Source organism: Oncorhynchus nerka, linkage group LG11, assembly GCF_034236695.1.
Source record: "Oncorhynchus nerka isolate Pitt River linkage group LG11, Oner_Uvic_2.0, whole genome shotgun sequence".
Classification (NCBI taxonomy): domain Eukaryota; kingdom Metazoa; phylum Chordata; class Actinopteri; order Salmoniformes; family Salmonidae; genus Oncorhynchus; species Oncorhynchus nerka.
Window position 1 is genome coordinate 55,431,229 of NC_088406.1, and position 19,837 is coordinate 55,451,065.

Consider the following 19,837-nt stretch of genomic DNA (forward strand, 5'->3'; position numbering starts at 1 on the left):
TTCCTTTTCATCATCAGTTTCCTGGTTCTCTCCACCTGCCCCTTCATCTCAACTGTTTCTTGTTTGTGCTTCTGCTGTGTACTGAGGTACTGGACCGATGTCAATCTCTGCTGGTTGACATACATCAGGACTATACTGGAGATAACCTTTATGAGGCCTGCACCTGATGGTTTATTTTGGAGGGCGTTTTTTGCAGTTTATGCAGTTTTGATCTAACATTCTCAGGCCTTTGGCATAGTTTGGGATCGTATCGCTGCTGAGGTCAGCAATCAATCTTTCCATGGGTGAGGGTTCACTAATTAGCGGGTAATAGGGGCCACCCCCTCTGATAGGTTTCTCAGAGGGGGTGGTCGTATGGTGCCAGGATAACAACTTCTCTCTCAACGTGATCAAGACAAAGGACATGATTGTGGACTATAGGAAAAGGAGTACCGAGTATGCCCCCATTCTCATTGACTGCGCTGTAGTGGAACAGGTTGAGAACTTCAAGTTCCTTGGTGCCCACATCACAAATAAACTATCATGGTCCAAACACACCAAGACCGTCTGGATAGTTTTGGTTTTGAGTCTTGGAAGCTGCAATTTTATTAACTTTATAGACGTTAATTAATCATCAATACTGGATCAGTAATGTGGGAGTTGGACTTCAAGGAACTTGAAAAAGCTAATTTAATTAATTTAGCAATGTTAATGATTAATCATACCTGTATAGGCTATCTGGGAAATTTGGATACTCACAGGACAGTCATGCCCCAACCAAAAAACGTTATCTACTATTCTACTAAACAAAAACTGTTTAAAGTGCAAAGGTTAATCCTAACCCCAATTCTATTAGAAACAGTCTAAAATGTTTGATAGGTTATAAAAACCATTCTAATAAATGCACCAGTTGGACCATGGATAAAGATACTCCAAACTTTTAGAATATTTAAAATCCATCAGATATTGACTGAATTATAACACATAAAACATTGTACTGGCACGGACAAATAACGAATGACGTCAAATTGTCAAATTTCCGGGTTTTTTTCCTCTTAAAATGCACTCATATATAAAAGTTATTGATATAGCAAGTATTATTTTAGACGTTATGATCAAATAAAGATACAATTATATGCACCTCATTTGCATACATTAATAAATTAATATAAAGGCATGGAACACCAAAAATCTGCTGTCTAGGGCTACCTGCACTCACCTGCGCAATCTAGACTGTCTCATTAATTATTAATTACTATTGTTGTCACGTTCTCTATGATAATTCAACAAGTGCGTCAGGAGAAGAATACATTATTTAAAATCAAAACGATTGGATCTAGATTACTCCTATCTATGCATACTTTACATTGTTTGCAAGATCAGACATAGTATCACTATAATCTGAGTTTTCCTTTTCAGAAGTTGCTTTCATTTCAACACATCTCATTTGTGAACATTTCAGCTGTATTAAATCATTACTTTCTTCAATTACACAAAAAATCCACAGCCACCAAAATAAAGTCATCTTTCTTCTCTTTCTTGTGATGTAAGTGTTGAGACAGTGTATTAAATCCCCGACCAAGCATTAGTGTTCTTTATAGATGCAACGGAAAGCCAATGTAGTCCATCGAGTCCATTTCAGGCAATACTAGAGTGAGTTTGACAGGTCATTACACATGTTTCCGCTGTCGTTATGTTAGCGGGAAAACATTTATGGCACTAGCAACAGGAGGAAAGAGTCACCAGAGTAAAATGAAATAAATCATTAATTAAGTGACGAGTGGATTTTGCACCCCTCAAACATAGGAAATAGATGGTTGAAAAGGAGAGCTCCTCAGGTGGGTGAGGCATGCGCATATCAAAGTTTATTGTATTTGAGTGTGCTTGAGTGTGTGTGTGTACATGTGTGATGCTGAGTATGTGTTCTCCATTTCCAGGCTGTTAAGAACGAGGTGAACGTGCCGTGTCTAAGGAACTTTGTGGAGAGCCTGTATGACACAACACTGGACCTCTCCTCCAGGAAAAAACACTCTCTGGTTAGTCACGCACACACACACACAGAGCCCAGAGTTGTTGATGTTCTTCTCCAAAAGCCACAGTGGCTGGACAGTGTAAAACTGGTGCATAACAAACATGCCTGTGGTGTCTCAAAGCATTTCAAGGTCAATCTTGTGTAGAGGCACTCTCCTTGTTGCTCCTCTAACTAACGACTCACAAGAGAGGACAGGCAACCTCTTCAACCTCTTCATAATAATGGCGCCGGAAGAGATGGCTGCCATTTTACCGTCTCCTAAGCAGTTGTGCTAATGTGTGTGTTTTTTCACATTATTTGTAACTTATTTTGTTCATAATGTTTCTGCCACTGTCTCTTGTGACCGAAAATAACTTCTTGATATCAGGACAGCGATTATTCACCTTGTACTGGAATACATTTCTTCTTTAAGTCGGACGCAAATGATTTACTTCAGACACCCGAAGAGCCCAAATCCCCGTCATTCACATGAGAAAGAGACAGATATCGGGGATGTAGGTTGGGGTGCCTTGTAAGGATCCGATGGTGAATGGGTAATCTGCCTCTACTATCAGTACTATTAGCCAACATACAATCATTGGATAACAAAATATACAAACTACAATCACGAAAATCCTACTAATGGGACATTAAAAACTGTAATATCTTATGTTTCACCGAGTCATAGATGAACGACGACATGAATAACATTCAGCTGGTGGGGTTTAAGCTGCATCGGCAAGATAGAACAGCTGTGTCTGGTAAGACAAGGGGTGGCAGTCTGTGTATATTTGTAAACAACAGCTGGTGCAGAAAATCTAATCGTAAGGAAGTCTCAAGGTTTTGTTCGCCTGAGGTAGTGTATGTCATGATAAGCTGTAGACCACACTATTTACCAAGAGAGTTTTCATCTATATTCTTCGTAGCTGTCTATTTACCACCACAAACTGAGGCTGGCACTAATACTGCACTCAATGAGCTGTACACAGCCATAAGCAAACAGGAACATGCTCATCCAGAGGTGGCGCTCCTAGTGTCCGGGGGATTTAATGCTGGGGAATTGTTTACAGACAGATTATTTCAATTATAATTCACTGCATCAGATTCCAGTGGATTAGAAGTTTACATACACTCACTTGACTGTGCCTTTAACCTCATAGTCCGCCCAAACCCGTATGCGGTAGCGTAACTACAGCCTCAAGCTCATTACCATAACGCAACGTTAGCGATTTCTAAAAATCGCAAATGAAATGAAATAAATATGCCTGCTCTCAAGCTTATCATTTTCTTAACAATCCTGTCGTCTCAGATTTTCAAAATATGCTTTAGAACCAGAGAAAATCAATAATTTGTGTAAGAGTGGTGATAGCTAGCTTAGCATTTAGCGTTAGCATTTAGCACGCAACATATTCACAAAAACCAGCCAAGGAATCAAATAAAATAATTTACCTTTGAAGAACTTCAGATGTTTCAATGAGGAGACTCTCAGTTACATAGCAGATGTCCAGTTTTTCCTGAAAGATTCTTGTGTAGGACACATCGTTCCCTTTTGTTACTATGCATTTGGCTACCGAAACTAACCGAAAATTCAGTCACCTACATGTCGAACTTTTTTCCGAATTAACTCCATAATATCGACTGAAACATGGAAAACGTTGTTTGAATCAATCCTGAAGGTGGTTTGTCATATATCTCTCCATTGAAAGCACCGTCCTTGTAGCCTGGTTTGTTCTGAGATTCGAATGGAAAAATACTGGGAACTGAGTTTTGCGCACCAAATGCCACGCAGACACCAAGAGGGACACTTGGCAATTGTAGTCTCTTATGGTCAATCTTCCAATGATATGCCTACAAATACGTCACAATGCTGCAGAGACCTTGGGGAAACAAGATAAAGAGTCCGTTCATTCCTGTCGCATTCACAGCCATATAAGGCGATCATGGAAAACGTAGCCTCAGAAATCCTGTGCATTTCCTGGTCGGTCATACATCTTGGTTTTGCCCGAAGCATTTGTTCTAAGGGACTCACAGTGAAAATCTTTGCAGTTCTGGAAACGTAAGACTGTCTTCTTTCCAAAACTATCAATTCCAAGCATATTCGAGCATCTTTTCGTGACAAAATATTGCGCTTAAAACGGGCACGTCTTTTTATCCAAAAATGAAATACTGCCCCTAGAGTACTAACAGGTTAAACAGCTTGGAAAATTCCAGAAAATTGATGTCATGGCTTTAGAAGCTTCTGATAGGCAAATTTACATCATTTGAGACAATTGGAGGTGCACCTGTGATGTATCTCAAGGCCTGCCTTCAAACTCAGTGCCTCTTTGCTTGACATCATGTGAAAATCAAAAGAAATCAGCCAAGACCTCCACAAGTCTGGTTCATCCTTGGGAGAAATTTCCAAACACCTGAAGGTACCACATTCATCTATACAAACAATAATATGCAAGAATAAACACCATGGGACAACGCAGCATGCATACCGCTCAGCAAGGAAACGCGTTCTGTCTCCTGTACTTTGGTACGAAAAGTGCAAATCAATCCCAGAACATGGTAGAGATGGTAGAGGAAACAGGTACAAAAGTATCTATATCCACAGTAAAACGAGTCCTAGATCGACATAACCTGAAAGGCCGCTCAGCAAAGAGGATGCCGCTGCTCCAAAACCACCATAAAAACTTCAGACTACGGTTTGCAACTGCACATAGGGACAAAGATCATACTTTTTGGAGAAATGTCCTCTGGTCTGATGAAACCAAAGTAGATCTGTTTGGCCATAATGACCATCGTTATGTTTGGAGGAAAAAGGGGAAGGCTTGCAGGCCGAAGAACACCATCCCATCCGTGAAGCACGGGGTGGCAGCATCATGTTGTGGGGGTGCTTTGCTGCAGGAGGGACTGGTGCACCTCACAAAATAGATGTTTTTATGAGGAGGGAAATTATGTAGATATATTGAAGCAACATCTCAAGACATCAGTTAATGCTTGGTCGCAAATGGGTCTTCCAAATAAACATACTTCCAAAGTTGTGGCAAAATGGCTTAAGGACAACAAAGTCAAGGTATTGGAGTGGCCATCACAAAGCCCTGACCTCAATCCTATAGAACATTTGTGGGCAGAACTGAACAAGTGTGTGCGAGCAAGGAGGCCTACAAACCTGACTGAGTTACACCAGCTCTGTCAGGAGGAATGGGCCAAATTTCACCTAACTTATTGTGGGAAGCTTGTGGAAGGCTACACGAAACATTTGACCCAAGTTAAACAATTTAAAGGCAATGCTACCAAACACTCAATTAGTATATGTAAACTTCTGACCCACTGGGAATGTGATGAAAGAAAATAAACTGAAATAAATCACTCTCTCTACTATTATTCTGACATTTCACATTCTTAAAGTAAAGTGGTGATCCTAACTGACCCCCGCACAGGGAATTGTTACTAAGATTAAATGTCAAGAATTGTGAAAAACTGAATATAAACGTATTTGGCTAAGGTGTATGTAAACTTCCGACTTCAACTGTACCTCAGTTCTACCAGCATGTTAAAACCTCTTAGGGCAAGGTGAGATGTCTGCGTCTCACTTAGCCAACAGGAAATGCAAATGCGCAACGCCAAATGCTAATAGTACTCGCTAAAACTCAAACTTTCATTAAAACACACATGCAGGGTACTGAATTAAAGCTACACTCGTTGTGAATCTAGCCAACAAGTCAGATTTTTAAAATGCTTTTCGGCGAAAGCATGAGAAGCTATTATCTGATAGCATGCAACACCCCGAAATACCTGAAGGGGACGTAAACAAAATAATTAGCATAGCCGGCGCTACACAAAACGCAGAAATAAAATATAAAACATTCATTACCTTTGACAAGCTTCTTTATTGGCACTCCTATATGTCCCATAAACATCACAATTGGGTCTTTTTTCCGATTAAATCCGTCCATGTATACCCAAAATGTCCATTTATGAAGCCCGTCTGATCCAGGAAAAAACTGCTTTACAAAACGCACCGTCATTTTTTTAAATTAACAAAGTTGCCTATAAACTTTGACAAAACACTTCAAACTACTTTTGTAATCCAACTTTAGGTATTAGTAAACGTTAATAATCGATCAAATTGATCACGGGGCGATGTGTATTCAATAACTCCATGTCTTGAAATGATGGTCGATATTCTCTCTTCCAAAACATCCTGTCGTGTGCCGGATGACATGATGTGCCTCTTCTTCATTTCACCAAGGATGAACTTCAAGCCAATTGCCAAGACTGGCGACATCGTGTGGAAGCTGTAGGACTTGTAAACTGGGAGCCATCTATTTTCCCTTGCCATAGACAATACAGCCAACTGGCGGATTGATATTTTTTTTTAGGGGGGTGAACAGTTTTCCTTGGGCTTTTGCCTGCTCCACACGTTCTGTTATAGTCACAGACATGATTTAACTAGTTTTATAAACTTTGCTATCCACACATCCTAATCACATGCATGTACTATATTCCTGGCATGAGTAGCAGGACGTTGAAATTTTGCGCGATTTTTAACAAAATGTTGAAAAAAAAGTCCCGAGCCCTAAGAGGATTTATTTGCAGTCAGAAGAAAAACATCTCTAGACCACCTTTACTCCACACACAGAGACACATACAAAGCTCTCCCTCACCCTCCATTTGGCAAATCTGACCATCATTTTATCCTCCTGATTACAAGCAAAAACTAAATCAGGAAGCACCAGTGACTCGGTCAGCTGAATAAAGAAGTGGTCAGATGACGCAGATGCTAAGCTACAGGACTGTTTTGCTAGCATGGACTGGAATATATGTTCCGGGATACTTCCGAATGCATTGAGGCATTGGCTTCATCAATAAGTGCATTGATGACATCATTGATGTGAATAAAACCTTTAAACAGGTCAACATTCACAAGTCCGCAGGACCAGACGGATTACCAGGACATGTATTCTGAGCATGTGCTGACCAACTGGCAACTGGCACTGACATTCTCAACCTGTCCCTGACTGAGTCTGTAATACCAACATGTTTCAAGCAGACCACCATAGTCCCTGTGCCCAAGAACACTAAGGTAACATGCCTAAATGACTACCGACCCTTACACTGAACCCACACCGGCTGCGTGTGCCATCGTGCGTCCCCCACACCAAACGCAAACACGACAAGCAGTTTAAAATATCAAAACAAACTCTTAACCAATTACATTAATTTGGGGACACGTCGAAAAGCATTAAACATTTATGGCAATTTAGCTAGCTAGTTCGCACTTGCTAACTAATTTGTCCTATTTAGCTAGCTTGCTGTTGCTAGCTAATTTGTCCTGGGATATAAACATTGAGTTGTTATTTTACCTGAAATGCACAAGGTCCTATACTCCCACAATTAATCCACACATAAAATGGTCAACCGAATTGTTTCTTGTCATCTCTCCTCCTTCCAGGCTTTTTCTTCTCTGGACTTTATATTGCGATTGGCAACTTTCATAAATTAGGTGCATTACCGCCACCGACCTCGTTCGTCTTTCAGTCACCCACGTGGGTATAACCAATGAGGAGATGGCACGTGGGTACCTGCTTCTTTAAACCAATGAGGAGATGGGAGAGGCAGGACTTGCAGCGCGATCTGCATCACAAATAGAACTGACTTCTATTTTAGCCCTTGGCAACGCAGACGCTCGTTGGCGCGCGCGAGCAGTGTGGGTGCAATAATTTAATAATTTAGATTTCTAAATTTATTTTGCGACGCGAGCGGTCTAGTCAGCCTGTTAGCACTCAAGTCTGTAGCCAGGAAGTGCTTTGAAAGGCTGGTCATGGCTCACATCAACACCATTATCCCAGAAAACTTAGACCCACCCCAACAGATCCTCAGATGATGCAATCTCTATTGCACTCCACACTGCCCTTTCCCACCTGGACAAAAGGAACACCTATGTGAGAATGCTATTAATTGACTACAGCTCAGCGTTCAACACCACAGTGTCTTCAAAGCTCATCCCTAAGCTAAGGACCCTGGGACTAAACACCTCCCTCTGCAACTGGATCCTGGACTTTCTGATGGGCCGACCCCAGGTTGTGAGTGTAGGCAACAACACCTCCACCACACTAACCCTTAACACGGGGGCCCCCCACGGGTGTGTGCTTAGACCCCTCCTGTACTCCTTTACCCATGACAAGAGCTTCAAGTTCCTCGGTATCCACATCACAGTGTACTTAACATGGTCCTCTAACACCAGAAGATTCTTAAAGAATGCACAGCAATGCCTCTTCTCCCTCAGGAGGCTGAAACAATTTGGCAAGGCCCCTCAGATCCTTTTACGGCTGCACCATTGAGAGCATCCTGACTGGTTGTACCACCTTCTGGTATGGCAATGTCACCGCCCACAACCAGAGGGTTGTGCGGATGGCCCAGTGCATCACTGAGGGCGAGCTCCCAGCCATCCAGGACCTACATGCCAGGCGTTGTCTGAGAAAGGCCTGAAAAATTGCCATAGACATGGACTGTTCTCCATGCTCCCATTCAGCAGGCTCTACTGATGCATCAAGGCTCAGACAAACAGACTCCTAAACAGCTTATATTCCCTGGCCATAAGACTGTTATGGCTAACAACTACCACTCTCCCTCTCCCACAGACTATCCACAGGGACTCTATGCCCATCCACAGGTCAATACCCACTCAGACACAACCTACGCTGCTGCTAAAATTATTATTGACTAGATTTAGTACGCTTCTGTCCATTGATTATTGATTGACATTATCATTAGTACAGTACTTATCTATTTATCCTACTACTGGTCACTATTACTCCTGTTTACATGTATATATTTCCATAATTATAATACCATAAGTATTTAGACTGTATATTGCTGATACCAGTCACTTTTCAGCCGTTTACATGTATATCCTACTACCTGTCACTTTTTATGTATAAACCCACCTGAACTACTCCAGTACCCCTGCACATTGAATAAGGTACTCACACTGACCTGTATATACTTGTGTTCTTTAACTCTTATCGTACTTCTTGCGTGGTTTTTATTCTTACTTTTATTATTTTTTCTATTTTCTATTATTATCTATATATTATCTATAAGTGTATTGTTGGGAAAGAGCTCTCAAGGTAAGAATTTCACTTGACTGTTTTACACCTGTTGTATCCTGTGCACATGGCGAGTAAATTTGAAACACACACCTCATTGAAGCATAGGAATGTTCTATCTGAAGATTTCATAGACCTAAACACCATGCAGGCTCTGTGTCCCTTAGTGACATGTCTACTGTGTGTGTGTCCTAGGCTCTCTACCCGTTGGTGACCTGTCTGCTGTGTGTCAGCCAGAAGCATTTCTTCCTCAACAAATGGACTGTCTTCCTCAACAACTGCCTCTCCAACATCAAGGTACTGTACTGCAATCAGCGGGAAACTAACCCACAATCCTTATGTTGCAAGCGCCATGTTCTTCCAAATGAGCCACACAGGACCAACCAGTACTAACATCAGTCTGTCGGTCTGTCTGTGTCTGCAGAGTAAGGACCCCAAGATGGCGCGTGTTGCCCTGGAGTCTCTTTACCGTCTTCTGTGGGTCTACATGATCAGGATCAAGTGTGAGAGCAACACTGCTACGCAAGGGTAAATGTTTCTACTGCTGTGTATACACAGGCAGACAAGTTCAGGTAGTTTTTCCACTAACTGGTCTTTTCACCAATCAGATCAGCTATGAAAAAGATCTGTTTTGATATGATTGGTCAAAAGACAAATGAGTGGGAAAAATGATCAAAATTGGCCAATTTCACACAGCAATTGCAATGTTTGTGTTTTGTGGCACATGTCATTTATATTTTTCCACAAAATATGGCTTGTTACAAACAGCGCCACATACACATTGCAACTCAGTTGTAAATATCTTGATAGTGTTCAACACTGCAACCATTTACCTCCCAGCTACACTGGACTGTGTGCCATGTAACATCCTCCCCCAAGTCCACTCCTCTCAGTGTTGAAGCCACAATGTCTACATTCCGAATGGCATCCTATTCCCTACGTAGTGCACTACTTTTTACCAGGGCTCCTAGGGCACAAAGTAGTGCACTAAATCGGGAATAGGGTGCAATTTAGGACGCTGCCACGGAGAAGAGACCGGTGCATGGCAGCACCCACAGGAAGCTGTGTACATAACCTAGTCTGCTCGTGAATAGTATATTTCTCTTGGTAGAACTGTAGAGCAAAAAAAACGTTATATATTCATACCTGCAGGCATGCAAACACACACACCCAGGTGCATGCACGAGCGCATGCACACAAACATATACACACACACCCACAAACACAGTCTCCTCCCCTTCGTTGATAATGGGAGACTTGCCTGACTTGGCTCTTTACCTTTCAGTGTAGCAAGCCCAGTCTGTAAACAGGCAGCCTGGTTATACCAGGAGGGATGGAGGAGTGTGGAGGAAGGAAAATGGAGAATGTGGGTGGAGGAGATGAGAGAAGTGGGAGGTGGCTAGGAGGTAGGCCAGGGACGGTCAGAGACTGGCTCATGATCATCACACTATAGGGAGTTAATGGTCTTTCTCATTGGAATATGAGCCGGGGGACTTTAGTATCAGAGCCACACACACACTAGTGTAGTAGGCCGTGGATTAGGGCTTGGCTCGTAGGTTAAGAGGCAGAACTCAGAAACGATACGCATTACCAGGGATGCGTCCCAAATGGAACCCTATTCCCTTTATTATGCACTTCTTTTTACCACGGCCCATAGGGCTCTAAGCCAAATATAGTGCACTATGTAGGGAATATGGTGCCATTTGGGCCACAGGAGGAATAACAAACAGGTCAAGCCTTTAACACGTTGTAATTAGCCCGGAAATTAACCAGGATTAAAATAAAACACTTGTTAAGAAATGGGACAACGGCATACAGGCCAGCCAGTGTAAAGCAATTTAATGTAACATTTTTATCTGTGTCAGTTCTAACTGCTTGTGATCCCTATGTATCTCATCTGTTGAATGTTTGTCCTGTGTTGAATTCCCCGACGCTCCATCCTTACAGTATGTCCCCCCCTCCCTCTCTTTCTTCTCTCCTCTCCTCTCTCGCTCTCATCTTTTCTATCTCTCTACCCTCTGTTCTCCTGCAGGCGTCTCAACACCATCATTACAACACTCTTCCCCAAGGGCTCTCGCAGTGTGGTGCCCAGAGATATGCCCCTCAACATCTTTGTCAAAATGATCCAGTTTATTGCACAGGTAAACTTCTGTCAACAAGATTATCATTATTGACAGATTTATAACTTTTATGTTAGTTTTTCCTGAAGCATGCACAATAAAAAAACTCAGTCATCTAGTAGACACTCAAGAAGTTAGTTCTGAGAGAGAGCGTGAGAGTTGTTCAGAGACAGCATGCTCAAGTGATTTTGAAATGAAAGAAAATAGGGATACCGGTCTGTAGTTTTTCGACGTCAGAAGTGTCGAGTGTTGGTTTTCCTGAGGAGGAATGCGACTCTGGCCATTGTGAAGTCAGAAGGGACTCAACCAGTGGTCAGGGATGAGGGAAGTGAGGAACGGGAGAAGGTCTCCAGAGATAGTCTGGAGAAGGGAAGAGAGGATGTGGTTATGCGGGCAGGATGTTAGACTGCCGGACCTCACTAGTCGCAGGATTTCATCTGGAGAGAGAGGAGAGAGATCAAGAGTAAGGTAGTTCTGTGTGAGGGGGACCAATGGACTCAATAGGCTGAGTTAATGAGGAGCGGATGTCGTAAACCTTATTTTTAAAGCGGTTGACAAAGTCGCCCGCAGAGAGGGAGGAGGGAGTGCAGGATTAAGGAGGGAGGAGAAGGTGGTAAAGAGTTTCCTATGGTTAGAGGCAGAAGCTTAAAATGTAGAATGATAGCAAAGTAATTTTAGCAGTGGATACAGAGGAAGAGGAGTTAGAGAGGCGGGAGTGAAAGGATGATAGGTCCTCCGGAAGTTTAGTTTTCCTACATTTTTGCTCAGCTGCCAGCAGCCCTGTTCTGTTAGCTCGCAATGAGTCACTCAGCAACAGAGCAGGAGGGGAGGCCCGAGCCGGCTGAGAGGTAAAGGTACAATGCGAGTCATAGGAAAGGGAGGAGAGTAGGGTCGAAGAGGCAGGAGGAGTGGCTCAATGGCTCATCAGCATCTGGGTAGGGACTGAGGGGCTAGGGTTGGAGGAAAGGGAGACAGAAAAGGAAACAAAGTACTGAATCAGAGACCTGGAGAGGGGTTGCAGTGAGATGAGTAGGCTAGTAAAGATGAGGTCAAGCATATTGCCTGCTTTGTGAGTGGAAGGGGACTGGAAAGGGTGAGGTCAAAAAAGACACGGACGGGAAAATGTGAGGTGGAAAGAAATGAATCAAGATGTTGAAGTTGCCAAGTATGAAGAGCGGTGAGCCACCGTCAGGAAATGAACTTATCAAGGTGTCATGCTCATTGAGGAACTCTCTAAGGGCACCTGGTGGGCGATAGATGACAACAATGTTAAGCTTGAGTGGACAAGGGACAGTGACAGCAAGGGATTCAAATGAGAAGATGGACAGGTGAGAGAGGGTGAAATAAGAACATCTACACTTGGGAGAAATTAGTAGCCCTGTGCCATCACCTCAACGAGCAGATTTTCTCGGACTATGAGAGAAAACGTAGTCAGATGAAGAGAGAGCAGCTGGAATAGCAGTGTTCTCTGGGGTGATCCGTGTCTCCGTCACAAGACTGAAGGGCAGCATAGACATGAACTCTGCATTCTTGACCGCAGATTGGCAGTTCCAAAAGCTGCCAGAGACCCGAAATTCCACATGGGTTGTAATTGCACAAGGTACACTAAGTTAGAAGAGTTGTTGCCAAGGGGTGAGGAGCGTCTGTAAAACCTAAAAGGAGAGGAGCAAACAGGTATAGAAACAACACACATACACTAGAATGTGGACACCCTTTGCAATTAGTGGATTTGGCCATTTCAGCACACCCGCTGCTGACAGGTGTATAAAATCAAGCACACAGCCATGCAAACTCCATAGACATACATTGGCAGTAGAATGGCCCATACTGAAGAGCTCAGTGACTTTCAACGTGGCACCGCCATAAGATACCACCTTTCCTACAAGTCAGTTTGTCAAATTCCTGCCCTGCTAGAGCTGCCCCGGTCAACTGTAAGTGCTAATATTGTAAAGTGGAAACGTGTAGTAGCAACAACAGCTCAACCGCGAAGTTGTAGGCCACACAAGCTCACAGAACGGGACTGCTGAGTGCTGATGCACGTAGCACGTGAAAAGCACCTGTCCTCGGTTGCAACACTCACTACCCAGTTCTAAACTGTCTCTAGAAGCAGCGTCAGCAGAAGAACTGTTCATCGGAAGCTTCATGAAAAGGGTCTCCATGGCCAAGCAGACGCAGACCAGGCTAAGATCACAATGCACAATGCCAAGCGTTGGATAGAGTTGTGTAAAGCTCGCTGACATTGGACTCTGGAGCAAAGGAAACGCGTTCTCTGGAGTGATGAATCACGCTTCACCATCTGGCAATCCGACGGACAAATCTGTGTTTGGCAGATGCCTGGAGAATGCTACCTGCCCCAATGCATAGTGCCAACTGTAAAGTTTGGAGGAGGAGGAATAATAGTCTGGGGCTGTTTTTCATGGTTCGGGCTAAGCCCCTTAGTTCCAGTGACGGGACATCTTAATGCTACAGCATACAATGACATTCAAGACAATTCTGCTGCGTCCAACTTTGTGGCAACAGTTTAGGGAAGGACCTTTCCTTTTTCAGCATGACCATACCCCCGAGCACAAAGCAAAGTCCATACAGAAATGGTTTGTCGAGAACGGTGTGGAAGAACTTGACTGGCCTGCACAGAGCCCTGACCTCAACCCCATCGAACAGGCCTAATCGCCCAACCTCACTAATGCTCTTGTGGCTTAATGGAAGCAATTCCCTGCAGCAATGTTCCAACATCTAGTGGAAAGCTTTCCCAGAAGAGTGAAGGCTGTTATAGCAGCAAAGAACAGTATGGTCCCCCCGACCGACTCCATATTAATGCCCATGTTTTTGGAATGAGATGTTCGACGAGCAGCTGTTCTCATACTTTTGGCCATGCAGTGTAGTTGCCAAAGCAACAAAAGAGCAAAATGAGATATGAAAATAATTAGGTATGTTTTTGTAGAGCCTTCCTCTCTGATGTGAATGTGATGATCTGAAAAACAGCAACAATATTACAAATCTGTTCTAAACCCTCTTCTTCCACCACAGGAACGACTGGACTTTGCCATGAAAGAGATCATCTTTGACCTTATGTGTGTTGGGAAACCAGCCAAAGCCTTTAGTCTTAACCCAGAGGTACAGTACATAATTGGCTTTGAATTCCATCATTCTTCAATATGAATTATTTACAGTTCTACAACCTTAACACCAAATAACACCAAATTCAGTATGTTAGCCCATGGTACATCTCTTAACTTAGGGATCGGTTAAGCGATGGTTGAGTTATTGATAAACCAGGAAATCAGATTTTATGTGTCGATTTAAATCCTTTGTAAATCCACTCCACGATTAACTGTCAACTTTCAAACATTGTGTGGTCATCAAAGACATTGCCACGATGAATATCTTAAAAAATAAAGAAGCTATTAATTAACAATGAACATTTTCTACTATGCTAATGCTTAAAATAATCATAAAAAGTCACATTCACTCCAAATGTTCACTTTGCGCTAATCACAATAATCCCTAAAGAGAGAAAATAAGGTTGATGCATTCAAATATGGCCACACTATACCAGTAAATGCATATTAGCACATACTCTAACATTCCAAAATATGCAAGAAAAATACTTCAAAAATCTTCTTCTCATGAACCATGAGTCCAAATGAGACCAATTTGGAATGTAGGCCCATGATACATATCTTAACCTAGTTTGAGAAAAGCTACAGTGCCTTGCGAAAGTATTCGCCCCCCTTGAACTTTGCGACCTTTTGCCACATTTCAGGCTTCAAACATAAAGATATAAAACTGTATTTTTTGTGAAGAATCAACAACAAGTGGGACACAATCATGAAGTGGAACGACATTTATTGGATATTTCAAACTTTTTTAACAAATCAAAAACTGAAAAATTGGGCGTGCAAAATTATTCAGCCCCTTTACTTTCAGTGCAGCAAACTCTCTCCAGAAGTTCAGTGAGGATCTCTGAATGATCCAATGTTGACCTAAATGACTAATGATGATAAATAATATCCACCTGTGTGTAATCAAGTCTCCGTATAAATGCACCTGCACTGTGATAGTCTCAGAGGTCCGTTAAAAGCGCAGAGAGCATCACGAAGAACAAGGAACACACCAGGCAGGTCCGAGATACTGTTGTGAAGAAGTTTAAAGCGGTTTGGATACAAAAAGATTTCCCAAGCTTTAAACATCCCAAGGAGCACTGTGCAAGCGATAATATTGAAATGGAAGGAGTATCAGACCACTGCAAATCTACCAAGACCTGGCCGTCCCTCTAAACTTTCAGCTCATACAAGGAGAAGACTGACTCAGAGATGCAGCCAAGAGGCCCATGATCACTCTGGATGAACTGCAGAGATCTACAGCTGAGGTGGGAGACTCTGTCCATAGGACAACAATCAGTCGTATATTGCACAAATCTGGCCTTTATGGAAGAGTGGCAAGAAGAAAGCCATTTCTTAAAGATATCCATAAAAAGTGTCATTTAAAGTTTGCCACAAGCCACCTGGGAGACACACCAAACATGTGGAAGAAGGTGCTCTGGTCAGATGAAACCAACATTGAACTTTTTGGCAACAATGCAAAACATTATGTTTGGCGTAAAAGGCAACACAGCTCATCACCCTGAACACACCATCCCCACTGTCAAACATGGTGGTGGCAGCATCATGGTTTGGGCCTGCTTTTCTTCAGCAGGGACAGGGAAGATGGTTAAAATTGATGGGAAGATGGATGGAGCCAAATACAGGACCATTCTGGAAGAAAACCTGATGGAGTCTGCAAAAGACCTGAGACTGGGACGGAGATTTGTCTTCCAACAAGACAATGATCTACAATGGAATGGTTCAAAAATAAACATATCCAGGTGTTAGAATGGCCAAGTCAAAGTCCAGACCTGAATCCAATCGAGAATCTGTGGAAAGAACTGAAAACTGCTGTTCACAAATGCTCTCCATCCAACCTCACTGAGCTCGAGCTGTTTTGCAAGGAGGAATGGGAAAAAATGTCAGTCTCTCGATGTACAAAACTGATAGAGACATACCCCAAGCGACTTACAGCTGTAATCGCAGCAAAAGGTGGCGCTACAAAGTATTAACTTAAGGGGGCTGAATAATTTTGCACGCCCAATTTTTCAGTTTTTGATTTGTTAAAAAAGTTTGAAATATCCAATAAATGTCGTTCCACTTCATGATTGTGTCCCACTTGTTGTTGATTCTTCACAAAAAAAATACAGTTTTATATCTTTATGTTTGAAGCCTGAAATGTGGCAAAAGGTCGCAAAGTTCAAGGGGGCCGAATACTTTCGCAAGGCACTGTAAGCGATTGGTCAAAAGATGGCTGCGTTATTGATTTTACCTGTCCATTTAAACCACTCCACAGAGGCCGATCAACCCGAAGCTTGTCATTGCTATCATGGACGTCCCTAAGATGAACCACACTGAATGTGTTATTAATATCACAAAAAACAAGGAAACTATTAACAAAGCATTCTTGGTATATTAACGCTAACGCTCAAAATCATCTGCAATCATCTTCTCCTCATGAACCATATGTCAGATTGTCTCCAGATTTTAGTATATAGACACAATTAATTAGCCTCTAATGAATTTGAGAATGATTAGTTACTGCATTAAAATTCGACCACGCTACAGCACAAATATCACACCAGGGCTACAAGAACTGAACCGATGGACATGGGGCCATGGAAATTGGTATGTAAATCTTATGTACACTGAGTATACAAAACGTTAAGAATACCTACTTTTTCCATGACATAGACTGGCCAGGTGAATCCAGTTGAAAGCTGGGATCTCTTATTGATGTCACTTGTTAAATCCACTTCATTCAGTGTAGATGAAGGGAGGAGACATGTTAACGAAGGATTTTTAAAGCCTTGAGACAATTGAGACATGGATTGTGTACTTGTGCCATTCAGAGGGTGAACTGACAAGAACAAATATTTAAGTGCCTTTGAATGGAGTATGGTAGTAGGTGCCAGGCACAATGGTTTGTGTCAAGAACTACAACACTGCTGGGTTTTTCGTGCTCAACAGTTTCTCGTGTGTATCAAGAATGGTCCACCACCCAAAGGACATGTCACTGTCACTGCAACCTTAGATGGCTGCACCAGATCAGTTGGAGGCACTATATATGTCATTGGCACCAGTGGCATAGATTACTAGAGCCACCAGTGGCATAGGTTACTAGATCACTATTGATCAAGTGTACATTGTCTCGTGCAAATTAGAGTTAGATTTAAATTATGCAGACGAACAATGTGAAATATCATAAAAATAAGACTAAAAAGGTTTAAAAAATCTTAAAATAAACAATTAGTCAAATAAACCCAGAATTTGTATATAACTCAATACATTGACACTATAAAAGCCTTGCCCCATTGGATCTCCTTTGTGCCAATGAGACATCTTTTGGACGTCAACATTCTGACAGTCTAAGAAATATATTTAATGTATGCTATCGGAAAAATAATAATTTGGTTGTGCTTATGAAGGTCTAGGAACCCCCCCCCCAAAAAAAAATTTTTTTTTGACTCTAGGGTACATATCAGGATTACCTGTATAAATAACTTTAAAAATGATTATCTGATACATTTTAAACTTTGTTTGACAAGTGGTTCTGAAAGGTCATGAAACTACCTATCAAAGTATATATAATATAACCAACTTTGAAAGCGCCACCTACAACTGTTCTAAAGAAATTGTGCCATTGACATTAGAATGTTGGAAGCTTACCCATAAAATGCCATGTAATGGAGCAGCTATGTGTTTGGATTGCAACTTTGCTGATAGAGAGACCAGAAAAATGAGGGTTCCGAGAGCGAGACCATGAGTCCAATTCAAGACCATGATTTTAATTTTCTCAAATCACCACCATAATAAGAGTTCAAAATGTCCAGTATTTCTGTGTTCATAATTCAGAATAACATATGCATTCTGTAGACAAATAGAGAGCGACTCTACAAATGATCACTAACCCAAACAGTTCTATAATAGATCAAAAGTAGATGGCAGTGGCTGCGAATATGTGAGCAAAACATTTTAGCAGCCCCCCTCTTGACAGCAGAAAGAATATTTAGCAATTATATATCTAATTTCATGCAATTCTACACATTTTGCCATAGGGTAGCGATATCTGAGTGAGAGTGACTAACAAAATCAATGGGGGCCCCACAATCGGTAATTCCACCATGATTACTACAAGTTTAGATAGCTGGCCGCTAGACTAACTTACCAATCTAAAAACATGTTGACATGGGCTAATTGAGTAACTGTCAGGGACTAACATAACAAGAAAAAAACTGCTGATGGTGGCTAACTCTCAACAGTAAGTTGAGACCTTGACTGCGTCCCCCCCTTCAAAAAAGACTACCTGCCGCCCTAGTAAACAGACCAGTCTGCTATGGCCCCATAGTAAGAATAGATCTTAATTTAGAGTAACTCCGTGTAATGGTTTTCTGCTCTCATCAGCAGGTAAAAATGCATTATCATTCCTATGGAATTCTACATGGTAATGTACACAGCAAGTTTCTAGTCCTGTTTCATGAAAGCTATTAATAGGATAACATTGTATATCATTTTAATCCGTTCACATCCTTGACTATTCATATGTACATATCCATTTTGACATGTTTGAAGATGAAATACTGCAATTATTGATCTTCAGAAATCAGGGATTCAGAGAGCTTCTTACCACAATTCTGTGAGTAATTTAACAACTTGATATATCTGGCACACCTGGCTCATGTGATTGTGTATCTACATCATTCAGACAGTTTTTGGGGAATGCTACAATTATATTTCATACAGGTATGGTCAGGTAAAATTGTCCAATAAGACCCCACTGAGTTGTTTGACATCCATATTGGAAAACGGTATCTGTGGGGTTACTGCGCCCTGTATCTACAATTTTTTTTAAACCCTGTTCTAGCTGTGAGTGTGCAATTTTGTGTCACCAAAGTTAAAATCCCAAAACATAGCTGCCTCATTACATGGGATTTTTATGGGCAAACTTCCAACATTCTAATGTCAATGGCACAATATGGGTGATTTTTTTAAACAATAGTTGTAGCTGGTGCTTTCAAAGTTGGTTATATTATATATCATTTGAAAGGTAGTTTCATGACCTTTCATAACATCTGCTTCCAACTCACACTCTCAAACACGTGAACGCAGCTCACTTTCCAGCCCACTTTCCACCTCACAAACACGTAGATCCCGTGAACGCAGCTCACTCTCCAGATCCCAATAACTGGAATTTTGATCACCTGTTCACACACCTGTAGGTCATTTATCAGTTCAGTTCTTTGCACCCCATCACTGTGAGGTATTGTTTGTTTTGTGACACACTTCTATTCGGAGCTCTGTTTTTCTCGTAATTTAAATCCTCCCGTGTATGATAGTTTTGGCCTGCCTCACTAACGACGCCTTTTGCCTATTCCCTGCCTGTACTTTAGCCTATTGGATTTCCGGTTATCATCCTATTGCCTGATCTCCCAGACAATGTTACTAGCTTTTTCCCTGCCTGTACTGTTGGCTTTTGTTGTTGTATATTGTTGTTTGTCATTGGGTAAAATCCTTATGGGAAGAATGTAAGGGGGGGTGACAGAA

General features: G+C 41.9%; 1 protein-coding gene across 3 annotated transcripts in view; it reads left to right on the top strand.

The window, feature by feature from the left end:
• Positions 1–19,837, top strand: part of LOC115137173 (protein furry homolog) — a 205,759-nt gene that overhangs the window by 57,091 nt on the left and 128,831 nt on the right. For all 3 annotated transcript variants that reach the window (XM_029673300.2, XM_065024673.1, XM_065024674.1), the window contains exons 10-14: positions 1,917–2,015; positions 9,286–9,387; positions 9,515–9,618; positions 11,123–11,231; positions 14,238–14,324. In XM_029673300.2, coding sequence (XP_029529160.2) covers positions 1,917–2,015; positions 9,286–9,387; positions 9,515–9,618; positions 11,123–11,231; positions 14,238–14,324 — 501 coding nt within the window. The remainder of the gene's footprint in view (positions 1–1,916; positions 2,016–9,285; positions 9,388–9,514; positions 9,619–11,122; positions 11,232–14,237; positions 14,325–19,837) is intronic.